Source organism: Hydra vulgaris, chromosome 06 (assembly GCF_038396675.1).
Source record: "Hydra vulgaris chromosome 06, alternate assembly HydraT2T_AEP".
In the NCBI taxonomy this organism is placed as follows: domain Eukaryota; kingdom Metazoa; phylum Cnidaria; class Hydrozoa; order Anthoathecata; family Hydridae; genus Hydra; species Hydra vulgaris.
In genome coordinates, this window is record NC_088925.1 from 2,859,759 (window position 1) to 2,882,042 (window position 22,284).

The window sequence follows — 22,284 nt, forward strand, 5'->3', positions numbered from 1 at the left end:
GTATATAATCAATCATTTGTTTTTAGTATATAATCAATATATAAATATCAGAAAGTATTAAACTTAAAAACTTATCATAAAACTGATGTGTGCTTTCAGCGTTTTATTTTAAAATCCAATACAACTCATTTTTCGAAGTTTCACTAGTGAACCCACAAATTTTTTTTTTTTTTTTAATCTTATTTAACTATTTAGTGTTAACCTAACCCTTAGAACCCATCATGAAACTTACAGCACATCATAAATCTAATGCCCAGATTTTTTTAAACAACAGTCAGAGCACATAATTTAACCTAACCCCTATTAGTTTTTGTAGTTTTTTACTAATTATTATAAATTTGAAAAATATTTAAAGAAAAAAAAAAATCTTATCTAGTAGTTCGATATTTTTAATTTCTTTTTTAAATACTTTTTTAAAAAATTGATCATTCCATTTTTTTAAATCTAACTTGCTTTCAATTTAAAATTTGTTAGGTAACGTATGACGCAACTGGGTTTCTAGAAAAGAATAGAGATACGCTTTCTATGGATGTGGTACAAACTCTTCGGCTAAGTAGTAAGTTCTTTATTTGATAAATATGAGCTCTTTTATTGAGGGCTTAATCGTTTTTAGTTAAAGTACATTGAATATAAATAAGAAAAAATATGTACATATCAGCGCTTTTATTTATTAATGTATAAACTTCAATATTTGCATTTATCATATAACTGATGGTTTACGTTTGCATATTACATCAGTAAGAACATGTTATTGATGACTGAAATATTGATAGACAAACAAATATGTATATATTGACCTAAGAATCCTAAGACCTAAGAATCCTAAGAAGGGGTAGAAAATATATGTATGAAAGTCTGAGTGAAATATATTGACTTAAGAATCCAGAGTAGGAAATATATCTATAAAAGTCTATGAGTGAAATATATTACGGCCAATAGATACTTAGACTCTTTTAATTGCTTTGGTTCTGTTTATGTTTAACTTGCTTTGGTTCTGTTTATGTTTAACTTTAACATGTACCTTATATTCACTAAAAAGTTGTTTTTGTGGTTCCAAATTGCAGTTTGGTAATATTATTTTTCTTATTGATGTTATCTCTTCGCATAATGTTGTGGTAACGTTCTCTCTCAAACTCATTTTTTATGTTATTTTATTCTTGTGTTTTAGCATTGTATTTATTCCGCTTTGCAAAAGTTTTTTTGAAGAATGAAATTTGCATCAATGTTAGTGATATTTAATTTCTGATTTTCTTAAACTTAGTTTAAATTTTATTGAAATTCATTTGTGATAGCATATAACTGATTGGATAGTTTGACAGGATAAAGTTAATTGGACAGTTTGACAGGAAACAGTTAATTGGACAGTTTGAAAGAACACAGTTAATTGGACAGTTTGACAGAACAGTTAGTAGTGATTTTATTTGAAACTCTTTTAAAATTTCTGTAATAATTTTGAAAATTCAAGTTTCGAAATTTCATCAATAATTTGAGTATTTACTTTTAAATATCAAAAATTTTCTTTGTGTCTTCTTGTAAAAGGATTGAGAGAGATAGGCTGATTCTTGTAGAAGACTTGAGAGATGTAGGCCGATAACATGGTAATACTCCATGGTTTAGCTTTGTTTAGTTGAAATGAATTTACGTGATATTGTGACTTGACCTAACTTAGTGTCTCCATTATTTGCTTAAGTCCTCGTTATTTTATTTCTTTGCTTTTTCAATTTCCTTACAGTTTTGTCATTTAACTGTGTTTGATTTTAAAAAAGATCATTCCTTAATAAAAAGAATATAAATGTCTGTCCTGAACTCCTATAATTGACATGGCTTGTTAATTGTTACATACTAAAAGTTTTGTAGTTATCATTTTTATCACTGCACATATCATAATCATTTTATATATTTTAAATGATCTTCATAAGTTTCAATGATGGCATATTTCTTATGAGTAACAACAAGTCACTTAAGATAAATGTTAAATACAGACCTCAATCGGAAGTGTTATATACATATGTCCAATATTTACAAAATGACTACATATAATAAAATAGCATTAATTTGATATTAAAGCTATTTGATAAAATAGCAGTAGTTTGATATAACGTTAATATAAATAAATATGAATAAATTTATTTATTAATTTTTAATTAAATGTTTAAAATTTTTTTTAGGTGATAAAACGCTTGCAGCACTTTTTTTAGGTTGTATAAAGATATTTTTTTTATTTATTTATTGTTTTGTGTGTGTGTGTTTAAAGCAAAAAAAATGTTTTAGTTAAATAAATTAGCTCAAAAATTGTATGTAGAACTTTCATAGCAGGAATATGATGGGGTAACAGTGCTTTCATGGTAGTTCATACTGGTGATTAGGTCGCCTTTTAAGCGTTTTTTTATCATTTTCGATGCAATTCCATAAGGAATTTAGAAAAACAAATTAATTCAGTATGTGGTAAAATAATGTGGTAGTAGTTAAGGCCTCGCTTTGTAAGCAAAAAATTCAGAATTCGATCCCAATTATGTCCCTGGTAGTACCGGGCTTAACTTGTTTTTCTGTGCAGAGGTCTTGTTTGTCCCTTGCTTATCTAGAGCAAAAGTTTTCCCCTGTGCAACAGAGAAATATATATAGAAACAAAATTTTTTTAAAATTTTATGAATTTTTATAAAACAATTTTATACAAATTTATAAAATTAATTACAATTTTTAGACAAATTTAAAGCCTTATATTTTAGGGCGCATTAAAAGAAACCTTGTTATTTGATAGCTACAGGTGGTTGCCTTTTGTTTTAGGTTCAACAATTTTCAAAAAGGTTTTAATTGATCTTAGGCTACCAAGGTCTAACTAAAAACTTTAAAAAGTATATGCAATCAACTGTATGTATCAACTGCATGTTTTTTTTTTTTTTTTAAAGTTTTAAAAACTGAGAATAATGGCAATTATTATCAGTATTGGTTCATATTTTGACGGCATATTACACATCAAAATTGGTTCATATTTTGATGGCACATTTTAACAAGCAATTTGCACATTTAGCACAAAGGAAATAGTTGCTCACAACATTTAAATAAAACCAATTCAAATCATCAAGCACAAGTGAAACTTAAATGGAGAACTTTGTTATCAAATCAAACAACACATTTTATGTTTTAAAAATATTTAAAACATTTTAAGTATTAAAATATAACACTACTCAATGACTTATCTTGATTAGATATGTACAAAATACATATTTTGTTTTAAAAAGAGATCAAAAATAACTTCTTTTTTTTCACCTGACTATGTGACAGATTAATTGTTTTTCACAGGTGCCTTGCCTCAACTTTAAAAGAAGTGTTAGAGAATAAATAACTTTATGTTTATTGTTTAAGAATGTTTACATTTCTCTATTGTCAGATTTTTGTTTAACAATGTAAAAACATAAATTTTGTAAAAACTACATTTACCTTTCTGTATGAAAATAAAGCATTTTATAATTTTAACTGTATTTTTTATTAGTAGAAAATGGTTTTAATATCTATTAATTAACCAGCCTTCTATTCTGGGTAATTATTCCATATATATATATATATATATATATATATATATATATATATATATATATATATATATATATATATATATATATATATATATATATATATATATATGGAATAATTACCCAGAATAGAAGGCTGGTTAATTAATAGATATTAAAACCATTTTCTACTAATATATATATATATATATATATATATATATATATATATATATATATATATATATGTAGCACAAACATTAACAGGTTTTAAAAGTTTGTGCTATTTAAGTTTGTCCATATAATAGTATATGGTGGTATACCACCTTCCACCATATGCCACCCAATTTAATAGGGGGGGGGGGGCGAGAGATATTATAGATTAAATTTCTATTTTTTATTTTATGAAATATTCAGTTGTTTAGTAAATAATAATTAACCTTATGTTATAAATTTATTTTAGGATCAGATTTGAAACAAGATACAAAAATGTCTGTGAGTTTTACTTTATTACTTTATGAATTTGAAATCTCAAAAAAAAAAATAATGAATTATAAAGAATTTTCTTAATGAGAAATGTTCATTGTTGTAATTATAATAATCATCGCCATCATCAACTTCTTTCGACCTTCGCTCTCCTTATCAAATTCACTTATTTTGTCAATATGTGATATCATAAATGAAATACATGCACACAAACTTTATTACATAAACTATTTTTTTTTTTTTTTTTTTATTTATTTTTTTTTGTTATTCACCTCCCCAAGGCCAAGAAGGCCACTACAGATGAGGAGGCTACTTAATAGTGGTTATTGTCAATTTATTATTTACTATTGTCAATTTCATATTTATGGTTTATTTTGTATTAAATATTATTTATAAATTCTTTTTTAGAGGTTTTCGGTTATTTCTACTTAAGTTTTTTTTCTCTTCTGGTTGCTTTACATTAGATTATTTTCAACTGTTTTCAATAGAAAACCATTAAAAAAATTTAAAACCTTTTTTTTATCTTTATGAAAATGTAAAATCTTTAAAAATGAGAGGGTTCTAAACATTATATGGCTCTATCTTTTGATGGCTAAATAATATTCATGAAATTTGAAATCTGAATATTCATTCAAATCTGAATTTTCATGAAATTTGAAATCTGAATATTAGCACTTTTATAGTTGACAAAATTTTCTGCCACTTTTAACACACAAAACATGCATAAATTTCAAATAAAAATTAGTCACAAAAAAAGATATATTTTAAATATAAATATATTCTTGAAAATCTCCCTAAACTGTATTCAGTAACAATATTTTATAATTATATATTTTGATAAGCAAACGTGATATAAAACAGTTTATTGTTGGTTGAAAAGAAAATCTGTCATACTGAATAAAACAAGATTACTTTTAAAAAAGATTTTGAAATTATGAATATATTGAAAATTTGAATGTGTTTTTTGAATTTGAATGTGTTTTTTGAAATTTGAATATGAAAATTGAATATGTTAAAAATTATGAATATATTTATTACTTTTTGACAAATCATGTATTTTCCCATAATTCTTTTTATATAAAATATTTTTAATGGTTTAAATTTCTTAATTAATTTTTAAATGAACTCTTATTTATAAATGGATTTGTATTTTTATTTTAAATTAACTTGTGTTGCATTGTTTTTTATACTCACTTTGTGATGAGTTATGCTACTATTTCTGTTATTTCCTGATCGTAGCAATTTTTTTGTAAAACTATTATAACAAAAGTGCCACTTTAATCTTTCAGCATTGAGGCCATATTTAAAGCTTAGTGTTAGAACTTTTATTTTATTAAGAACGAAGAGGTTTATATACATAGATTATTATTGGAGTACTTAGTACTATCGATGTTGGAGTTACTGTTGGTTACTTGTAGTTAGAGTCAAAACTTTGAAATAGTCATGGTATTTTTGAAATTTTAAAAAACATAAAAGGCTATTATTTTTTATTAAAACTTTGCTTCTTTTTATGTACTTTTGTGTTTCACACTTCATCTTTAATGCTCATCACACTGAAGAGTTTTATAAATGAATGCTCTTCATACTGGCACAAGCTGGCACTAAGCTTCAAAGTTTTTTTTACCAAGGTTTAACTTTCTAAACCAATTTTCAAACAATTTAATTAAGCTTTTGTATTGTATCTAAATTAAAGATTACTAAAAAAAACTTTAAATTAAATATCTAAAAAAGACAAAATAAATAATGATTTTCGAATAATGTGTTAGTTCTTAATGCATTTCGGGTTTTACTCTGTTATTTTGCATGAACTCAAATCTTTTTCAAAATTTCTCTTTGAGTTTTTAATTAATAACAGGCGTAGAATAAGAAATATTCATTTATTAACCAATTCATTATTAGTTTTGGTTTATTTAAATTTATTTTAATAAAAAAGTATTATTGTTCATTTATTATTTCTTTAGTTATTCTTATTTTTTAGGGAAATTCAAGTCACTCAAGCCAGTCAGCTACAATTAGCAGATTACAGCAGACAGTATCTGTACAATTTAGGGTATTACATATTTTATTGTTTATTTATTAAATTAATTTATTATTAAAAACTTACAAAGTATAATAAATAATACAAAAAGTTGATACAAAGATGCACTTTCAATAACACTAGGCTTTTTAAAGAAAGATTTACATTCTACACTATAAAAATGTGTCTCTTACCCTCTTCATGAAGATGATCTTGATGATAATCATGATGGTTACTATGATTTTTAAATTGAACTCTCTGCAAAATGAACATAAAAGGCAAATAGTTTCCAGGCAAAGAACCACCTAAACATGACAACACTATTCTATTCAAGGGCAAATAACTAATTTATATACATAGAGAATGGAATCAGGAATAAGAATGCAAGGAACATGATTAAGAAAGGCCACTGATGCTAACTTTGCAATTCATTGTATATATGGTTTCCATGAGAGGTCAGTAGTGAACAATAATCCAAAAAGAAAGTAGAAGACTCACTAATAATGCTATCATTCATTAACAATATAATGTTAATCTATAGTAATGTATTAATATAATTAATATATATTAATGTAGTATTATAATATTGAAGACATAAAGGAAAGGACTTATTAATAGTGTTGCTGTTTATGTCAATATATGAATATTAATAATATTTTAATTATTAGCAGTAAATAGTAGAGTTTTGTTTGTTCACCTTGTTTGGATTTAATTCACCATCTATTTTAAGCTCCAAGCTGTCATAGAGGAGAAAAAAATTTTCGAAGAGAAACTTTTTCTAAGCGATCAAAAAGTGGTCTGAGCTGAGACTGGAGCTGAGACTGCAGTTGAGACTGGAGCTGAGACTGGAGCTGAGAATGGAGTTGCATGATTAGCAAAAAGAGCTACTTTACAAGTAAAATTATTATCATTAATGTAGATGAGGAACAACACAGCACCAAAGATGTAACCTTGTTGTACCAGAAGTTATTGGAAATGAAGGAGAGTATTTGCCATCAAAGAAAACTGTAGTAATGTGATTAAAAACAGACGATTCAATAGTTTCAAAAACTTTTCCAGATACAACATATGAAAATAGTTCAAGTAATACCTATAGTTTTTCTTTTTTTTAAATCTAGCAATCTCTAAGGATGTTGTTATCAAAAATAATCAAGTCAGAACCTCATTTTGTGCGATGTTTGCGTCCAAACTTGCAAAACAATCCAAATATATTTGATGCAGAAAAGGTTATGAAGCAACTTAAATACACTGGGGTTTTAGAAACAGCAAAAATCCGTCAAAAAGTAAAACATTAATTGTTTTTATTATAGCTACATTATAATTATTTATATATTATATATTACATTTGTTAATTATATATTATTTACATTATCTGTAATTTTTTATATATATATGATTTTCAGGGTTTTTCTGAAAGAATTTTGTTTAAGGATTTTGTGCAAAGGTAATTTTTCTTTTAATTTTGTTGGTATAAATGAAAAGATAAATGATTTATCAGATGATTTTTTAAATTCATCATTGATTTTTTTTTTTTTAATGTGTTATAAATTATATGCATATGATTTCTTATATTAATGATTCAAACAAATTATTTGCAGATGGTTTTTTAGATTAAATTTTTTTATTAAAGCAAATTTTTGTTCTTAAAATTATTAGATACAAGTTTATTTTTACTGAATTTACAAAACCATTAGCACCAACTCCTGCTAATTGCTTAATTATACTACGTGAATCAAAGATTGATGAAAATGAACAGTGGCAAATTGGAAAAACTAAAGTACTTATTTTTATTTATTAAGTTTTTGTAATATTCTTTTATCAAGTTAATTAGTTTGTTTGGTTCACAGTTCATATTCATGTTTTGGTTTAATCAGTTTGATATTCTCTTTTTTCTTCATTTATTTTTTTATTTTATCTATAATTCTTGATCTATAATTTAGTTTTTTTCTTTTTTTTTTTTTTTCTTCTTTTTTTTTCTTTTTTTTTTTACAACAATTTATTGATAGCATTTTTTTAAAAATGCTTTAAAAAACCTATTTATTGAGTCAAATATGTAAGGAACACGTCAAAGTTGTAAAACAAATATTTTACAGAACAAGGTTTGTTTTGCAAAATATTTTTCTTTTTATGCAAAATTAAAAAAATTTTATTTCATGCTGCTAATGAAGATTAAACTAAAATTAATCAACCAAATTGAAAGTTTGTACATTTTTAAAATACAAAGTTTAAAATGTTAGAATTACAAACCATATGTGCAAAAATCAAACAATCAAAAATAATAACAATATCCTAAATTAGTCTTAAAATTTACATCTTTTTACATTTCACACTTTAGGCAAATTTTAAGTTTTAATTTTATCTTCTTTAGCAGACTTAATCAGGAAAAGCATCTTATTTTTCTAACTAACTAAACTGTTTTGTTCAACAGACTCCAGAACTTTCTGAGAGTTTAAATGGTTTTACAAACTCGAGTAGGGTTTTTATAACAAATTCTCATCAATTCATGTATTAATAAAAATTAACTTCAAGTTAACAAACACCTATTATGTATCATATATATTATATATAAAATGTAATGTATTATATAATAAATTTTGGTTAACTTGAGGTATTTGATACATACAATACCATATTTACAAACTTGATACATACATTATCATATTTATTTACTTGATACATTCATTATCATATTTACAAACTGAAGCACTACAATGTTAGAGGCATTCCACTTTTTTTGTCTCTCACAATTACTTAAATTTCTAAAAAAATGTCAAATAGAGTTTTTTTATTTTTAGTTTGCATTGTCTACTGGTATTTTTGAAATAATAAACAATATATGTTTAAAGACTAAAATACTAGTGCTTTCAATAATTAACATGTATAAAAACTAATTAATATTTTATAGGTTTTCTTAAAATATTGGCATGTAGAAAAATTGAACAGCATTGTTGATATAAACTATACTAAAATTAAAATTTGTCAAAAAGGTAATTAGTTTATATATCTTTGATTTAATTCCTCCTGGAATTTTATTACAACTAGAGTTTTAACTATTATTACGGTTACCATGTGCAGTTAGACTAAAACAAATATAATAACAATTAAATTGAATTGGATGAAGTATAGGTTAGGATTATAATTAATGCCATCTTATTTTTATTGAGATTTGTTTTCTTTTTTATAGTTGCAAGAAGTTTTATATTTCGAAGAAGATTTAAAAAAGAAATGGCTGCTCGTCATAAAGCTGCAACTAAAATAAGAGCAGGTTAAAACATTTAAATTAAATTTTTTTGACTTTTATGTTTTTTGTTATTAACTTGATTTTTTTTATGATTTTATTGTATTTTTATTGATTTTATTATATTGAATTGATTGTTAAATGAACTTTTTTGATTTTTGATTTTGACTTTTTTTCTCTATTTAAATTAGAATTTTTTCTAATTTAAATAGATAAATAAATATTTTATTTTAATTTATGTTTACTGTTCATTTTTGTGCTATTAACCATTCATTTTTTATTACAAAGTGTTCGTCATTTTTCATTATCAACCTTCATCATTTATAATGTTTTATTATTAATGTAAATGAAGCTGAAATTTACTCTACTGCACAAACAACACTTACACTACTGCACAAACAATGTTTACTAGCAAATCAGGTTTTGATTGTTTATTTGTTACAATATAAAGTTTAGAGAGTTAAAAAGATAAAAGAAATCAAAAGTTATTATCAGATTAAAAGTTATTATCAGATTAAGAGTTATTATCAGATTAAAATTTAAATGAGTTAAAAATATGAAATCAAATAAAGTAAAAACAACTCTCTCTTCTCAGTTGTCTCACAAACTCTCTCTCGATTGTCTCACAAACTCTCTCTCGGTTGTCTCACAAACTCTCTCTCTTCTTCATGTTCTCGGTTGTCTCACAAACTCTCTCTCAGTTGTCTCACAAACTCTCTCTCGGTTGTCTCACAAACTCTCTCTCGGTTGTCTCACAAACTCTCTCTCGGTTGTCTCACAAACTCTCTCTCTTCTTCGTGTTCTCGGTTGTCTCACAAACTCTCTCTCTGTTGTCTCACAAATACTCTCTATATTTAATGTATTTTGTATAATAAGGCAAACATCATACACTCCACAAATACACTACAATCTTGATAATTTTATATTATACAATTATAGATTATATTATAGATTTATTATACAATTAATTATAGATTATACAATATTATAGATTATACAATTAATTATAGATTATATAATTATAGATTATATAATTACAGATTATATAATTACAGATTATATAATTATAGATTATACAATTAATTATAGATTATATAATTACAGATTATATAATTATAGATTATACAATTAATTATAGATTATACAATATTAATTATAGATTATACAATTAATTATAGATTATACAATTAATTATAGATTATATTATACAATTATAGATAATTTTTTAAACTTATTTTAGTTTATTATTTAATTCAAAAGTTAAAAAAGCTTTGCTTCTATCAATTGAACACTGAAAAAAAAGTGGTAACAATCTAGTTGGTCACTATTTTCTTGGTCAATCTAGATAACTGTATTATATTTTATTTCAGTTTGGTTGGGTTACAAACAAAGAAAGTTGTATTTAAAGAGTAAAATTAAAGTTGCTCCAGAGGTAACAGAAATGGGTGAGAAATTTTAGATTTAGAATTTTTAAATGAAAAGGTTATGATGATGATGATGATGATGATGATGATGATGATGATGATGATGATGATGATGATGATGATGATGATGATGATGATGATGATGATGATGATGATGATGATGATGATGATGATGATGATGATGATGATGATGATGATGATGATATCATCATGATCATGAAGGTATAAAATAAAAAAATTTTGCATAGCTATCCTTCACAGTAAAAAAAAGAAGACTGTTGCCATGACTTCCACCACTTCATTATTAAAAAGGGAAACAGACCAAAAAGTTTTGCCTCAAAAGTCTGTTAATCATCGCCAGTCTGTTACTCATCATGCATTACTTCAAAAAAATGTTGAAAATAGTGATATAAAACAAATTTCTAAAATCTCAGCAAAAGGTACAACTCATTTTTCATCAGTATTTCTTTATTCTTCAATTAAAAACACTAAACTATACACATTCATTGTGCACCTTTTTTTTTTTTTTTCCGACTATTCACAACAATCATACACCATTCATGCGTCTTTTTTATAAACAACATACACCATTCATCTTTTTTATAAACAACTATCGAAGATTGTATGTAATACACAAAAACATGAGTTATAGTTTCACTCTACACATTAGATGTTTTGGGTAAAAGTGGTTCAGACAGCAAATGGGAAAGATTGCGTAATTACATTCATCAAAAAGCAATTGTAAAAAATAATGGAAGTACAGATGGTAAGTAAGATGGTCAGAAGGCAGTTATTACTTTGATATTTTCAAATTTTGTATTAAATATAATTATTTGAAATATAGCTGTCGGACCTTATTATCATAACATAAATATAATTATTTGAAATTTAGCTGTCAGACCTTATTATCGTAACATAAAGCGAGAAAAGAGAGGATATGAAGATTATGAAGACTTTTACAGCAGTGATGATGAAGATACAACTAAAAAAATAGGTAAAAGTTTTTCTTATGAACTTTTCACATGAACAGAATATAAAGAATATTTAAGTTATCATCAATATTGTTAATAAGTATATACCAGACTGCATATATATAGACATCATAGTGGTCAAGTTTAGAAGAAAGAAGCAAAACTATATTGAAAATTTAGAAATAATATTTAAGTTATATACCAATTATTATTTTAGATATTGCATAAAAACTATGGTATTTTAACATAAAATAAAATAATTAATTTTTTTATGGTTTTTAAAATAATTTTAGAGATGTTATTATAAAATATGTTTATTATATTTGAAATTTTTATTATTGTGATTTTGCTTCTTTTAAGACCCAAAATCGTTTTTTTTTTATAAAAATCATAAAAAAATTAATTTTTTTTGGATAATATATGATGAGATCTGTCTGATGTTTAAGGGTCTTAAGCAGGGATGTTAAGTCCTATTGATTTTTAGGGAATCCAGGGTCAAAAAATAGGGACTCTTTGGACTCCAGACTCCAAACTTTTCTCTTTTTTTTTTTAACTTTTTGAGTTAATTAACCAGAGTTTTAAGATATGAAATAGTCCCTGAAATGCTAGAGTAGACTATAGTTTCAATTATGTTGTAAAAAATTATAACTTATTTTTGATTTCATTTATTTGCTCAAAAAATAACTATTTCCTTTAGGTTGAAGTTATTTCTATTAATATACTTTATATAACAAACTTGTTAACTTCAAGTGTACATGCAGTAGTGGTGTAGTGGGAGAGCGCTTGCCTGGTAACCAAAAAAACTACGAGTTCGTTTACTGCGCTTAATTTTTTCCTCCACCAATTGGACTCTAATTTTATCTTTTATAAATCAGTTAAATAACCCACAGAAAATAGTTATTAAAATCATTATTATAATAACTTGTGAACTAAATGCATATTTAAACAAAAATGTCATAATGCGTTTTTTTTTATTTAAATGATAAATTATGGTGACTACACTTGTAAAATATTACTTTCTAACTGTGTTTAAAAAGACTTAAGCAGCGGGTAAAGTTCTGGTTAAGGTTCTTAGCCAGAACTTTTGGTTTTTACTTAGGAAAGTAAAGTACTAAACTAATTAAAATTCTCAATCCTATAGAAAAACCGGGACAATGACAGCCATAGCCTAAGCATAATTGGGCAACTAACTATCATTGTACATCAAAGGTTTTATGTACCTTAAATGCTGTGATTTACCTCTTATAATAATTTATATGGTGGAGGGCTTGCCATACTCAGCGTTATTCGATGCATTTGAGTTTTTACTGGTTTAAAGGAAAGCTAGTTAGGAAATATGCTTATAAAATTTAAAAAATCCCAACAGTTTTTCGGGCAGGACTCTGAACACATTATAGGGGTACCAGCAGATGTTAATGTGTGTGTGTGTGTACATATATATATATATATGTATATATATATATATATATATATATATATATATATATATATATATATATATATATATATATATATATATGCATATATATATATATAAAATTATGTATATATATGCATATATATATATATAAAATTATGTATATATATGCATATATATATTTATGAAAAAATATGTACATATATATATATATGTATATATATATGTATATATACATATATATATATATATATATATATATATATATATATATATATATATATATATATATATATATATAATATTGCGTATTCAGCTGAATCAGATAACTTTGCATACATTACAAATCCTCCCGTTTATCAAAGAATAAGTGATCCTGAAGGTCAGGCAGCTCTGGAAGAAACAAGAGCAATCATTTTATTGTCACAGGTTTGTGTTTTTGTTTTTCTGCCTTTTTTTTTTTTCGAGATTCTATAAACTCTATAAGAATGTTTTCATTAAAGGGATCCCAAACTTCCGAGACATGTTGTGTTCATATTAAAGAGAATGATAATAAAAAATGTTTGGATTAAAACAAAAAAATAAATGCATACCAAGAAAAACGAACTTTTTTATTTTAATCGAATCTCGCCTTCTCCGATTTGTACATGATGCATTGACTTTTTTGTTTGTTTACAAATTTGATCTCTTACGCAAACAAAAAAATCAATGACGTCATGTACTGAAACTCTTAGGAATAAAACGCATTTGAATAAATTATCAAGTCTGTTGATTGCGGCATATATTATGCTGACTTTTGACCTGCAACAAAACAGAGAGCACAAGCTTTGACTAAAAAGTTTTTTTTTTTTTGGTATGCATTTATTCTTTTGTATTAATCACAAAAATTTAGCCGAAAAATTTTCTTTACCTTTCTGTTTATCATGAACACAACAACTCTCGGAGGTTTGGGATCCCTTTAAATATTTTTATTTCATTGCTAAGTTTTTTAATGTTTATATTTGACAATCAGATGTTTGAAAAACAATTTTTCTCAAACATCTGATTGTCAGCTGATAAAGTTTCATTTTTTACCAAATGTTTTTATAATGAGGATTTTAAAATATGCTTCTGATGCTTAAATTAATCATGGTGAAAGTTTATGAAACAAAATACTAATACCATAACAAATAATAAAAAAGTAACAACGTTCCCATTTATTAAAACTAACAGTTTTTATTATTAAAGAAAAAACTATATTTAAAATGCAAAATATGTAAAACATTTGTCAATTGTCTTTATAAAATAAAGAGAATCTTTACAAACAACTGGTAATCTAGGGTAGAAATAGATTCATAAATTTATAAAATAGTATTATTAGTATAAACATGACCAGAACATTTTTACCTAATCATATATTTTTTATTTCAGATTGATTTAGCATCCAAAGAAGCACTTGAGTTGTTAAATAGAACTTGTTATCCGGTAATTTTGTTGTTAACACTCATCTATTAAGTAAAGAAAAAAGCTGTGTATATATATATATATATATATATATATATATATATATATATATATATATATATATATATATATATATATCTAGTTAAGATACAAAGTCTCTTGTTTGTTTGAGAGTGATCAATATAATGTAAATTGTTTACAAAATAGATTAGTATTAATATATATAGAGAGAGCAAGTATATCAGCCATGTTTTATTCGATTTATATTTGTTATTCTATTCATATTTGTTATTCTATTCATATTTTTATTATTCATATTTTATTAAAATAAAATATGGTTGATGGTTGCTGAAAGGCATGAAACTTTAAGTTCCATCACAAAGTTGTATTGTATTTTGTTCCTTTTAATTCAGTCAAAAGACTGAATTAAAAGGAACAAAAAAACGCTAAAAATAAAACATTTTCATAATTCATTAGCAGGCATGACAGACTCTTGACAGGTGTGAAACTTTTGATAAACTCATTGACAGACATGACACTCATGACAGGCATGATCAGTAACAATTTCAGCAGAAGACAATTGCGCATAACATACAAAACAATAATTCATAGAGTGATATAGAATCACAGCATATTAAAAATATTTAAAAAAGAGACCAGAAAAATGTTTTTTTTAAAAAAAGGTTGTTTGGTCAAGCCAAAACCCTAAATCAATGTAGCCACTCTTTGCATGTTCTACCTATTTAAGTCAGTTGATTTATGTATACTCTTCACATGTTTTACCTATTTAAATCAGTCAATTTATGTACACCCTGTACCAATCCTCTAATAAATTAGTCAATAAAATAAATATATAAAAATAGTAAAATAAAACTAATAAAACAAATAAAGTTGAATAATAAAAACAGTATAAAACAGTAAAAAAATAAAACAAACACATTCTGCATTAAAAAAAAAAAGATTCATGTCAATTAAGTTTGCGTTTTTGCTGTAATTTATAAAACTTGTAGTTTTATATGCAACCAACCAAGAATAAGTTTGATGAATGTAAGAGTAATTAAAAGTTCTTGTCAAACGAATCATTTTTTACCTTCCGCTTTATATATATATATATATATATATATATATATATATATATATATATATATATATATATATATATATATATATATATAAACAGACACACGTGCACATTTATAAATATACACACGCGCACATTTATTTATTTTTATATATGTATATATATACACATACATTTATATATATACACACATACATTTATATATATATATATACACATACATTTATATATATATATACACACTACCGGTCAAAAGTTTGGGATCACTTGATAAATTTAATAACATGCACAAAAAAAAAAGATTTGTTTCATCGTGTGTTTTTATTTATTGTTACAATAAAATAGTCATACTTTTAGCTTAAAATAAGAGATTTGAAGATCATGCAGTATATTTTTTATCTTTTACAACATAGATTTTTCCAATAATTTTTAATTACTCATTGTTTACAATAAAATAATCTTTTAACAAAATAAGATGACATAAAAAATCTTTCAGTATTTTTTTTTAATTTTTGTTTCTTTTAAGTATCCTCCTTTTGCTTTTATAACAGTAACATATGCTCTGTGCATCCTTACAATCAATTCCTGCAATTATTCAGTTGATATTTGATTCCAACATGTTTGTATGAATACCCAAGGTGTTTTTGATTGGTTGGTTGCATTTATATATATATATATATATATATTGGGTTTTGAAAAAGAAATGGGAAAAACAAATCATAGACAATCATTTAAAAACAAAAAAATTTTAAATTTCACCATGCTCTTAAAATATTTATATCAAACAAAAAGAAAAAAATTATATGTGTGTATGTATATATGTATGTATATTAAAACAATATTAACTCATAAGTTTTTACTTTAGGTCATACATTCTGTAAGAGAGAAAGCACAAAGAGAAGGGTAAGCATTCTTAAGGAAGTATTCTTCCTTAAAAAAGATTTTATCTAAAAGCTTAGTTTATTTTGAAAAAGTTTATTTTTTTTATTTTTTTTTTTAGACACCAAAAACTCAAAAGTCAAAAGTGTATGCCCTGTTTTTTTTTTCAACTTTCAAGTTTTATTTCATTTTTTAACTTTGTTTTGATTTTAATATTTTTAAGTTTTGTGATGACTGTTTTTTTTGTTTTTTTCCTAATTGTTTTGTCTTAATAAAATAAATATTAGTTATGAAAATAAATATTTATGAATAAAATAAATATTAGTTATAAAAAAAAATATTTATGAATAAAATAAATATTAGTTATAAAAAAAAATATTTATGAATAAAATAAATATTAGTTATAAAAATTTTTACGGAAATATCTTTAAGATGCCTAGATAATTTTGAGTTGTTTTTTTTTCAGAGAGCAAAGTTTTTTTAAATCGAAGTAAATTATTTTTTTATTCATAGTATATCTTATATAAAATTTACAAGTTTTAATAAAAAAAGTTAAAAGAATACAAGTTAAAAATTTATAAATATACAAGTAATGATAAAAAATGGTTAACAGGTTCACATTTAAAAAACTTAAACTGAATTAAAAAACTTTAAAAGAAAAAAAAAAGAAAAAGAAAATGAATATTTTCATTTTTATTATCTTTATATATTAGTGGATCATAAAGATCGAATGATTGCTGTGGTTGAAGGTTTTGGTGATCCTTTGCGACAGAAATATAGACAAGCAAGGTTTGGTGTTTTTGTTTTTTTTTTGTTCATAAAAACTAGTTTATTAGGCAAACTGGAATTCAATTTTCTGAAAATTGAAATTCAACTTTCTTTTAAACTTTTAAAACTGAAATTTGACTTTCTTTTAAACTTTTAAATTTTTTTCAACTAGCTTTTAAGCAAGTTAGTTGTTGTTTGTTGTTGTGTTTTTTTTAAGAAAAGTCTATATTGGTTGTGAAATCTTTAAAGAGAAGTTGAGTTTACAATTGGCTAAGATTTATCATTTTTTTAACAGTTTTTTAATTATCAAACATTTATTGTATATAAATAATAAAAGTGGAAAGTAAATAGAAAAAAGTATAGTTGCAAGAATATAACTGAAATAAAAGTAAAATATAAGTCGAAAAAAGAAAAAAATATTAGTGGAAATAGCAAATTTTATAGAAACCAAGTAGTTTCACAAGCACTGGTTTTAAATCAGTTTGCAATTACGTTTTAAGTTAAGTTAAGTTTTGTATTGAATTAACTAGTTTTGTATTGTATTCATTATTTTTTGTATTAATACTAATTTCATATTGTTAATTACGTTTTTCTATTGAACTAATTTTGCAACTATTATGTTTTTGTAATAAGTTAGTTTTGAAAAGCATGAAACAAATTAGTAAAGAATTAAGTATTGAAAATGTGTATTAAATTCAAATAATTATTATTATTGTTTATATTATTATTATACATATATGTGTGTATATATTACACACACCCATGTGTATATATACACACATACACACTAGGCTGTGTCATTTTGTAAAAAAAGTCAAAATTTAGGAACGCTATACTTTGCAATCTTTGTCATTTATATCCATTATATACACACATACACACCAGGCTGTGTCATTTTGTAACTAGGGTCAAAATACAGGGACACTATACTTTGCAACCTTTGCCATTTATATTAAATTGATTATGTTTAAAATTTCAGCTCTAAAGGTTGTGTGTAACATTAAACTTTTTTTTTTCAATTTTTATGTTTCTTATGGAAAATTTTCTTTTTAAATAAACTCTATATTAAAAGCAAAAAATATGTTTAAAAACAATAGTCTGGAAAAAAAGGGTATTTTTTCATAATTTACTAAAAAATGATTTTAATTAAAAAATGACAATTACAAATCATTGTTGTTACACAACATCAATATATCCAATTCTTATTTTGTACATTTTTGTTTAACTTTTTTAGATTTTTTTTTTTTTTTCCTCTTCTCTTGCAACATTACATTTTGTCTCTGGTCTTCAGATTTACTTGAAAAGTGTGAATGAAGCAAGTATTTCTCTTTTGTTGCTTGGATGTTTTTTATGAGTTAAACAAACTTTATGTAGCTTTCCAAATCATTCTAGCAGCCAGAATCTCCCTTAATCAATTGATTAGCATCTTCATTGGAAACACCAACAATGTTGAAAAGGATTCAGCTTTACAGATCAACAAGGAAGTGTTAGATTTTTGTCCATATTAGGAACTTTTGGGGCAAACCATGTCCAAATATCTCTGGTTTAACATGGATGAGCAAGCTTTTTATTATTTCTACCTTATTGATATCAGGCAGAACTTTGTCTACTAATGCAAGAACAAGTATTTGTTCATTTAAATGACATTTGAAGTTTTAAGTTTTTTATTAGAGCGTTTCTAAAATCTTTATACTTCCTAGAGCAAAAAGATTTGTTCAACTCATAAGAGTTTTTTAACACCGCCACGGATCTTGGAGCTGCTATTCGCATTAAACTTTTCCTACTTGTCCACTGTTACTATCTGGTGGGTAACTTTGGTCACCTGAATCGTTAAAATATATATTGCATCAGCCATGAATCTTGCCTCATGCATTGTACCAGGCTGCAGGAATCTAAAGTTCTGAATAACTCTGCCAAAAAAGAATTTACTTAGCTTGAATAACTTCCGGTAATCATTTCTAGCAAAGATTTTATAATGAAATGTGCAAGTGTATTGCACACACACTAATTAGCCTTTCATAAAGTGATATTGAAATAATACTGAAAAAGTAGTACGCATGGGCTTACATGTATTGGCTGATAACTAGTTACTCTAGTTTTTATATTATACATAAAGTATTATTAATATTGTGTGTGTGTGTGTGTGTGTGTATATATATATATATATATATATATATATATATATATATATTTATATCTTATACTGCTAATTTAAGTGAACAGTGTGATGTCATACTGAAATAACCTGCTCCCAGGGGCTTCAGTACATAATCGACTGACAAATAGCCTGACTCGCAGTGGAGTGCTGCTACATCGACTCAGGGTATGGGATGGGGCAAATTATGAGACAACTTCAGCATTAAATCAAAATAGTGTCTGGTTGAAAGTTTATTATATCCAACCTGTTCAGAGCCTTGCTCAAATTCAAGCTCCAGTCTATTGATGAAAATGAAGTTAAAAACAATTGATATAATTGATCTATTATTATTCTATTTTTAAACTTTAAAAAAGTGAGAAACTAAAATAATAAATTTTAAAGTCATTATTAATATTATATATATATATATATATATATACATACATACATACATACATACATACATACATACATACATACATACATACATACATACATACATACAAGTATTAAAGTTCCAAATGTTTATTCGGTCAGATTGCAGATTCTAAATAAAGATTTAAGTAAAAATAAAAATAGTTAAAATTGATGAAAATAAAGGTGTAAAAATGTGCAGAATAATTAAAGTTCAATATTTAATAAAGTTTAAAGTAATTAAATAAACTTAAAATACGATCTTCATGTTTTGTTGGTTTCTTTAATTCAATTTTAAAAAATTTTTAACATTTTAACAGAAGTTTGAAAAATAAAATAAATGAGCATATATTGTAATCAATTTTTGTTAAAACAGTTTGATGTTACGAAATTTGAATGATGACTATGAAAACTGAAAATCAGAATTTTTAGATAAGTTAGTGGCCTCGTTACTTTCTGCATGGTTTCGACATTCTTTATAGCTTTCTTTATAATCTGTTAGCTTTGTGTCATCTGTTACTCAACGTTTCATAATTGACTTATAAAACGCATTAACCAATTTGGCACCTGCACTTTGTATAGTAAATTTGTTATATTAATTTTTTTTTAGACTACATTTAGCAGAAGAAGTTGAAGGTGTTGTTCAAGAAGATTACAAAAATGCACCGATGCTAGGCTTAGTTGAAAAACCAAAAAAACGTGAAGAGATTAAAGAAGAAACAATTCCACAGAAACGAGCTCAGAAAAAACCGGCTAACCGAAATCCTCGTAAACATCTTCCTCCGAATAAGGCCGCTATAAATGAAGATTACTATCCGCGTCGTCAGCAACGAACTACTCCTAAGACAAAGTCAGAATGGGTAAGATTATTTATATGTTTTCATTATCTTTTTATTATTATTTTTTTTTTACTTTTAATATTTAAATGATTTAAATCTTTAAGAGTTTATTCAAAAATATTTAAATTAAATTAAATAATTAGATTAATAATTAATATTTAAATTGATTTAAAAGTATATTTTTGATAGTTTTTTCCACGAGGGAATGACATAAAAGTTGAACGAAATTTTGAAACCAAGCTAGTTAAAGAAGAAATTTCTGCAAACAAAAAATACGTTGCTGCTCAAGAAAACAAAACGCCAGAAACTGAAAAATTTTTATCTTATCGCGATCGTGTATTAGAAAGTCGGCGTGAATATTTATCGAGAAACGATCATAAACCATTTAACTACCTTAATAACGATCAACGAACACTTCGTAAAAAGATCTCAACGTTTGACTCCCCGAATGTTGAGGACCGTCCTTCGAAAAATTCAGATTTTGTTAATTCGCGTCAGTACGTTACGCCATCAAATCCATTTTTTGTTCCCGATTACGCTTCTGGTGTTGCATTATCTAATGTTAAAGAAATTTCGAGAAAAACTCCAATAGAAGTACCCATTGTACACTCAAACATGACGCCAAAACAAAAGTATGCCGACAATTATTTTAAAAACATTTCAGACAATTATTTATACTCAAATTTTGATAAAAGATCCGATAGTAAAATAAATCCTTATCAAAGAGAGCAGCGTAAAAATATAAACATTTCATCCCCACTTTATAGAAACTCATCGCCTATGCTAGATAATTATGAGAATTATCTAAAAGATGATTATGAAGAATCCCCTAGAGACCTTAAACCTATGCCTCTGCCTGGTCTTGTTCAAAGACCGATTGATTTTAATAACATTTCTAAACTCAATCGTTTTGTTAGCCCACCGGATGATGTTGTTTTTGAACGCCCGAGAACAAAGAGGCCAAATGGATTTAACTATGGTTTCGAAAAAGTATGCTTACCTTTTCTTTTCTTTTTTTTAACATTTTTTTATTTTTAACTTTATTTATCTTATTCTGAATTTAAATACAATAAATTTAAACAAAATTTAAACATTTTGTTTTTAGGATAGTGTACTTCAAGATTTAAAGTTAAAGAAAACTGGACGCCTTCAAGATCTTCTTGAGCGGAGAAATTAATTTTCTTTTTTAGTATTTTTGTAAATAATGTATATATTCAAAAAAAAAGAAAACATGTAAATTTATCGATTAGTTTTCCGTTTTTAGTTATTTTCTATATGACGTTAATTTAGGATTAATTATTTAAATTACCGAAAAATGAATTATCGCAGTTAAAAACCAGTAGATTTTTTGTTAAATGTTCATATTAACAAAACAACGTCAGAAAATAGTTTTTATCTACAAAGACATTTTTATCAACGCTAAAGTCTGTCCGCAACAGTTGTGATTTACCTGATTCTGTGTGACTGTTTTTGCTTTTCTCTCTGTCGATTCTTTGCTAATGATCATCTTATTTAGTTAAATATTTCTGTACCTGAGAGCCAAATTGTCTTTACTTAAAAAAATTTAAATTTAAAAACAAAATATGACTAAACTTATTATTAAATATATGATCTTTTTAATAAAAATATTAAGTAAACTATACTTATTAGATTTATAAATT

General features: G+C 25.0%; 1 protein-coding gene across 18 annotated transcripts in view; it reads left to right on the forward strand.

Moving 5' to 3' along the window:
* LOC101236961 (myosin-IIIb) overlaps nucleotides 1-21,865 on the forward strand; it is a 79,248-nt gene extending 57,383 nt beyond the window's left edge. For 9 of the 18 annotated variants that reach the window (XM_065798966.1, XM_065798971.1, XM_065798968.1 and 6 more), the window contains 21 exons: nucleotides 475-556; nucleotides 2,169-2,198; nucleotides 3,973-4,004; nucleotides 5,974-6,045; nucleotides 7,131-7,295; nucleotides 7,416-7,456; nucleotides 7,669-7,789; nucleotides 8,918-8,999; nucleotides 9,197-9,277; nucleotides 10,621-10,695; nucleotides 10,923-11,114; nucleotides 11,345-11,440; nucleotides 11,567-11,668; nucleotides 13,379-13,491; nucleotides 14,473-14,526; nucleotides 16,452-16,489; nucleotides 16,587-16,612; nucleotides 17,179-17,254; nucleotides 20,395-20,644; nucleotides 20,813-21,613; nucleotides 21,729-21,865. In XM_065798966.1, the coding sequence (XP_065655038.1) occupies nucleotides 475-556; nucleotides 2,169-2,198; nucleotides 3,973-4,004; nucleotides 5,974-6,045; nucleotides 7,131-7,295; nucleotides 7,416-7,456; nucleotides 7,669-7,789; nucleotides 8,918-8,999; nucleotides 9,197-9,277; nucleotides 10,621-10,695; nucleotides 10,923-11,114; nucleotides 11,345-11,440; nucleotides 11,567-11,668; nucleotides 13,379-13,491; nucleotides 14,473-14,526; nucleotides 16,452-16,489; nucleotides 16,587-16,612; nucleotides 17,179-17,254; nucleotides 20,395-20,644; nucleotides 20,813-21,613; nucleotides 21,729-21,800 (2,601 nt within the window). In that variant the 3' untranslated portion in view covers nucleotides 21,801-21,865. The remainder of the gene's footprint in view (nucleotides 1-474; nucleotides 557-2,168; nucleotides 2,199-3,972; nucleotides 4,005-5,973; nucleotides 6,046-7,130; nucleotides 7,296-7,415; nucleotides 7,457-7,668; nucleotides 7,790-8,917; nucleotides 9,000-9,196; nucleotides 9,278-10,620; nucleotides 10,696-10,922; nucleotides 11,115-11,344; nucleotides 11,441-11,566; nucleotides 11,669-13,378; nucleotides 13,492-14,472; nucleotides 14,527-16,451; nucleotides 16,490-16,586; nucleotides 16,613-17,178; nucleotides 17,255-20,394; nucleotides 20,645-20,812; nucleotides 21,614-21,728) is intronic. The other 9 variants (XM_065798969.1, XM_065798981.1, XM_065798974.1 and 6 more) reach the window with 2 other exon arrangements.
* The last annotated feature ends 419 nt before the right edge of the window (nucleotides 21,866-22,284 follow it).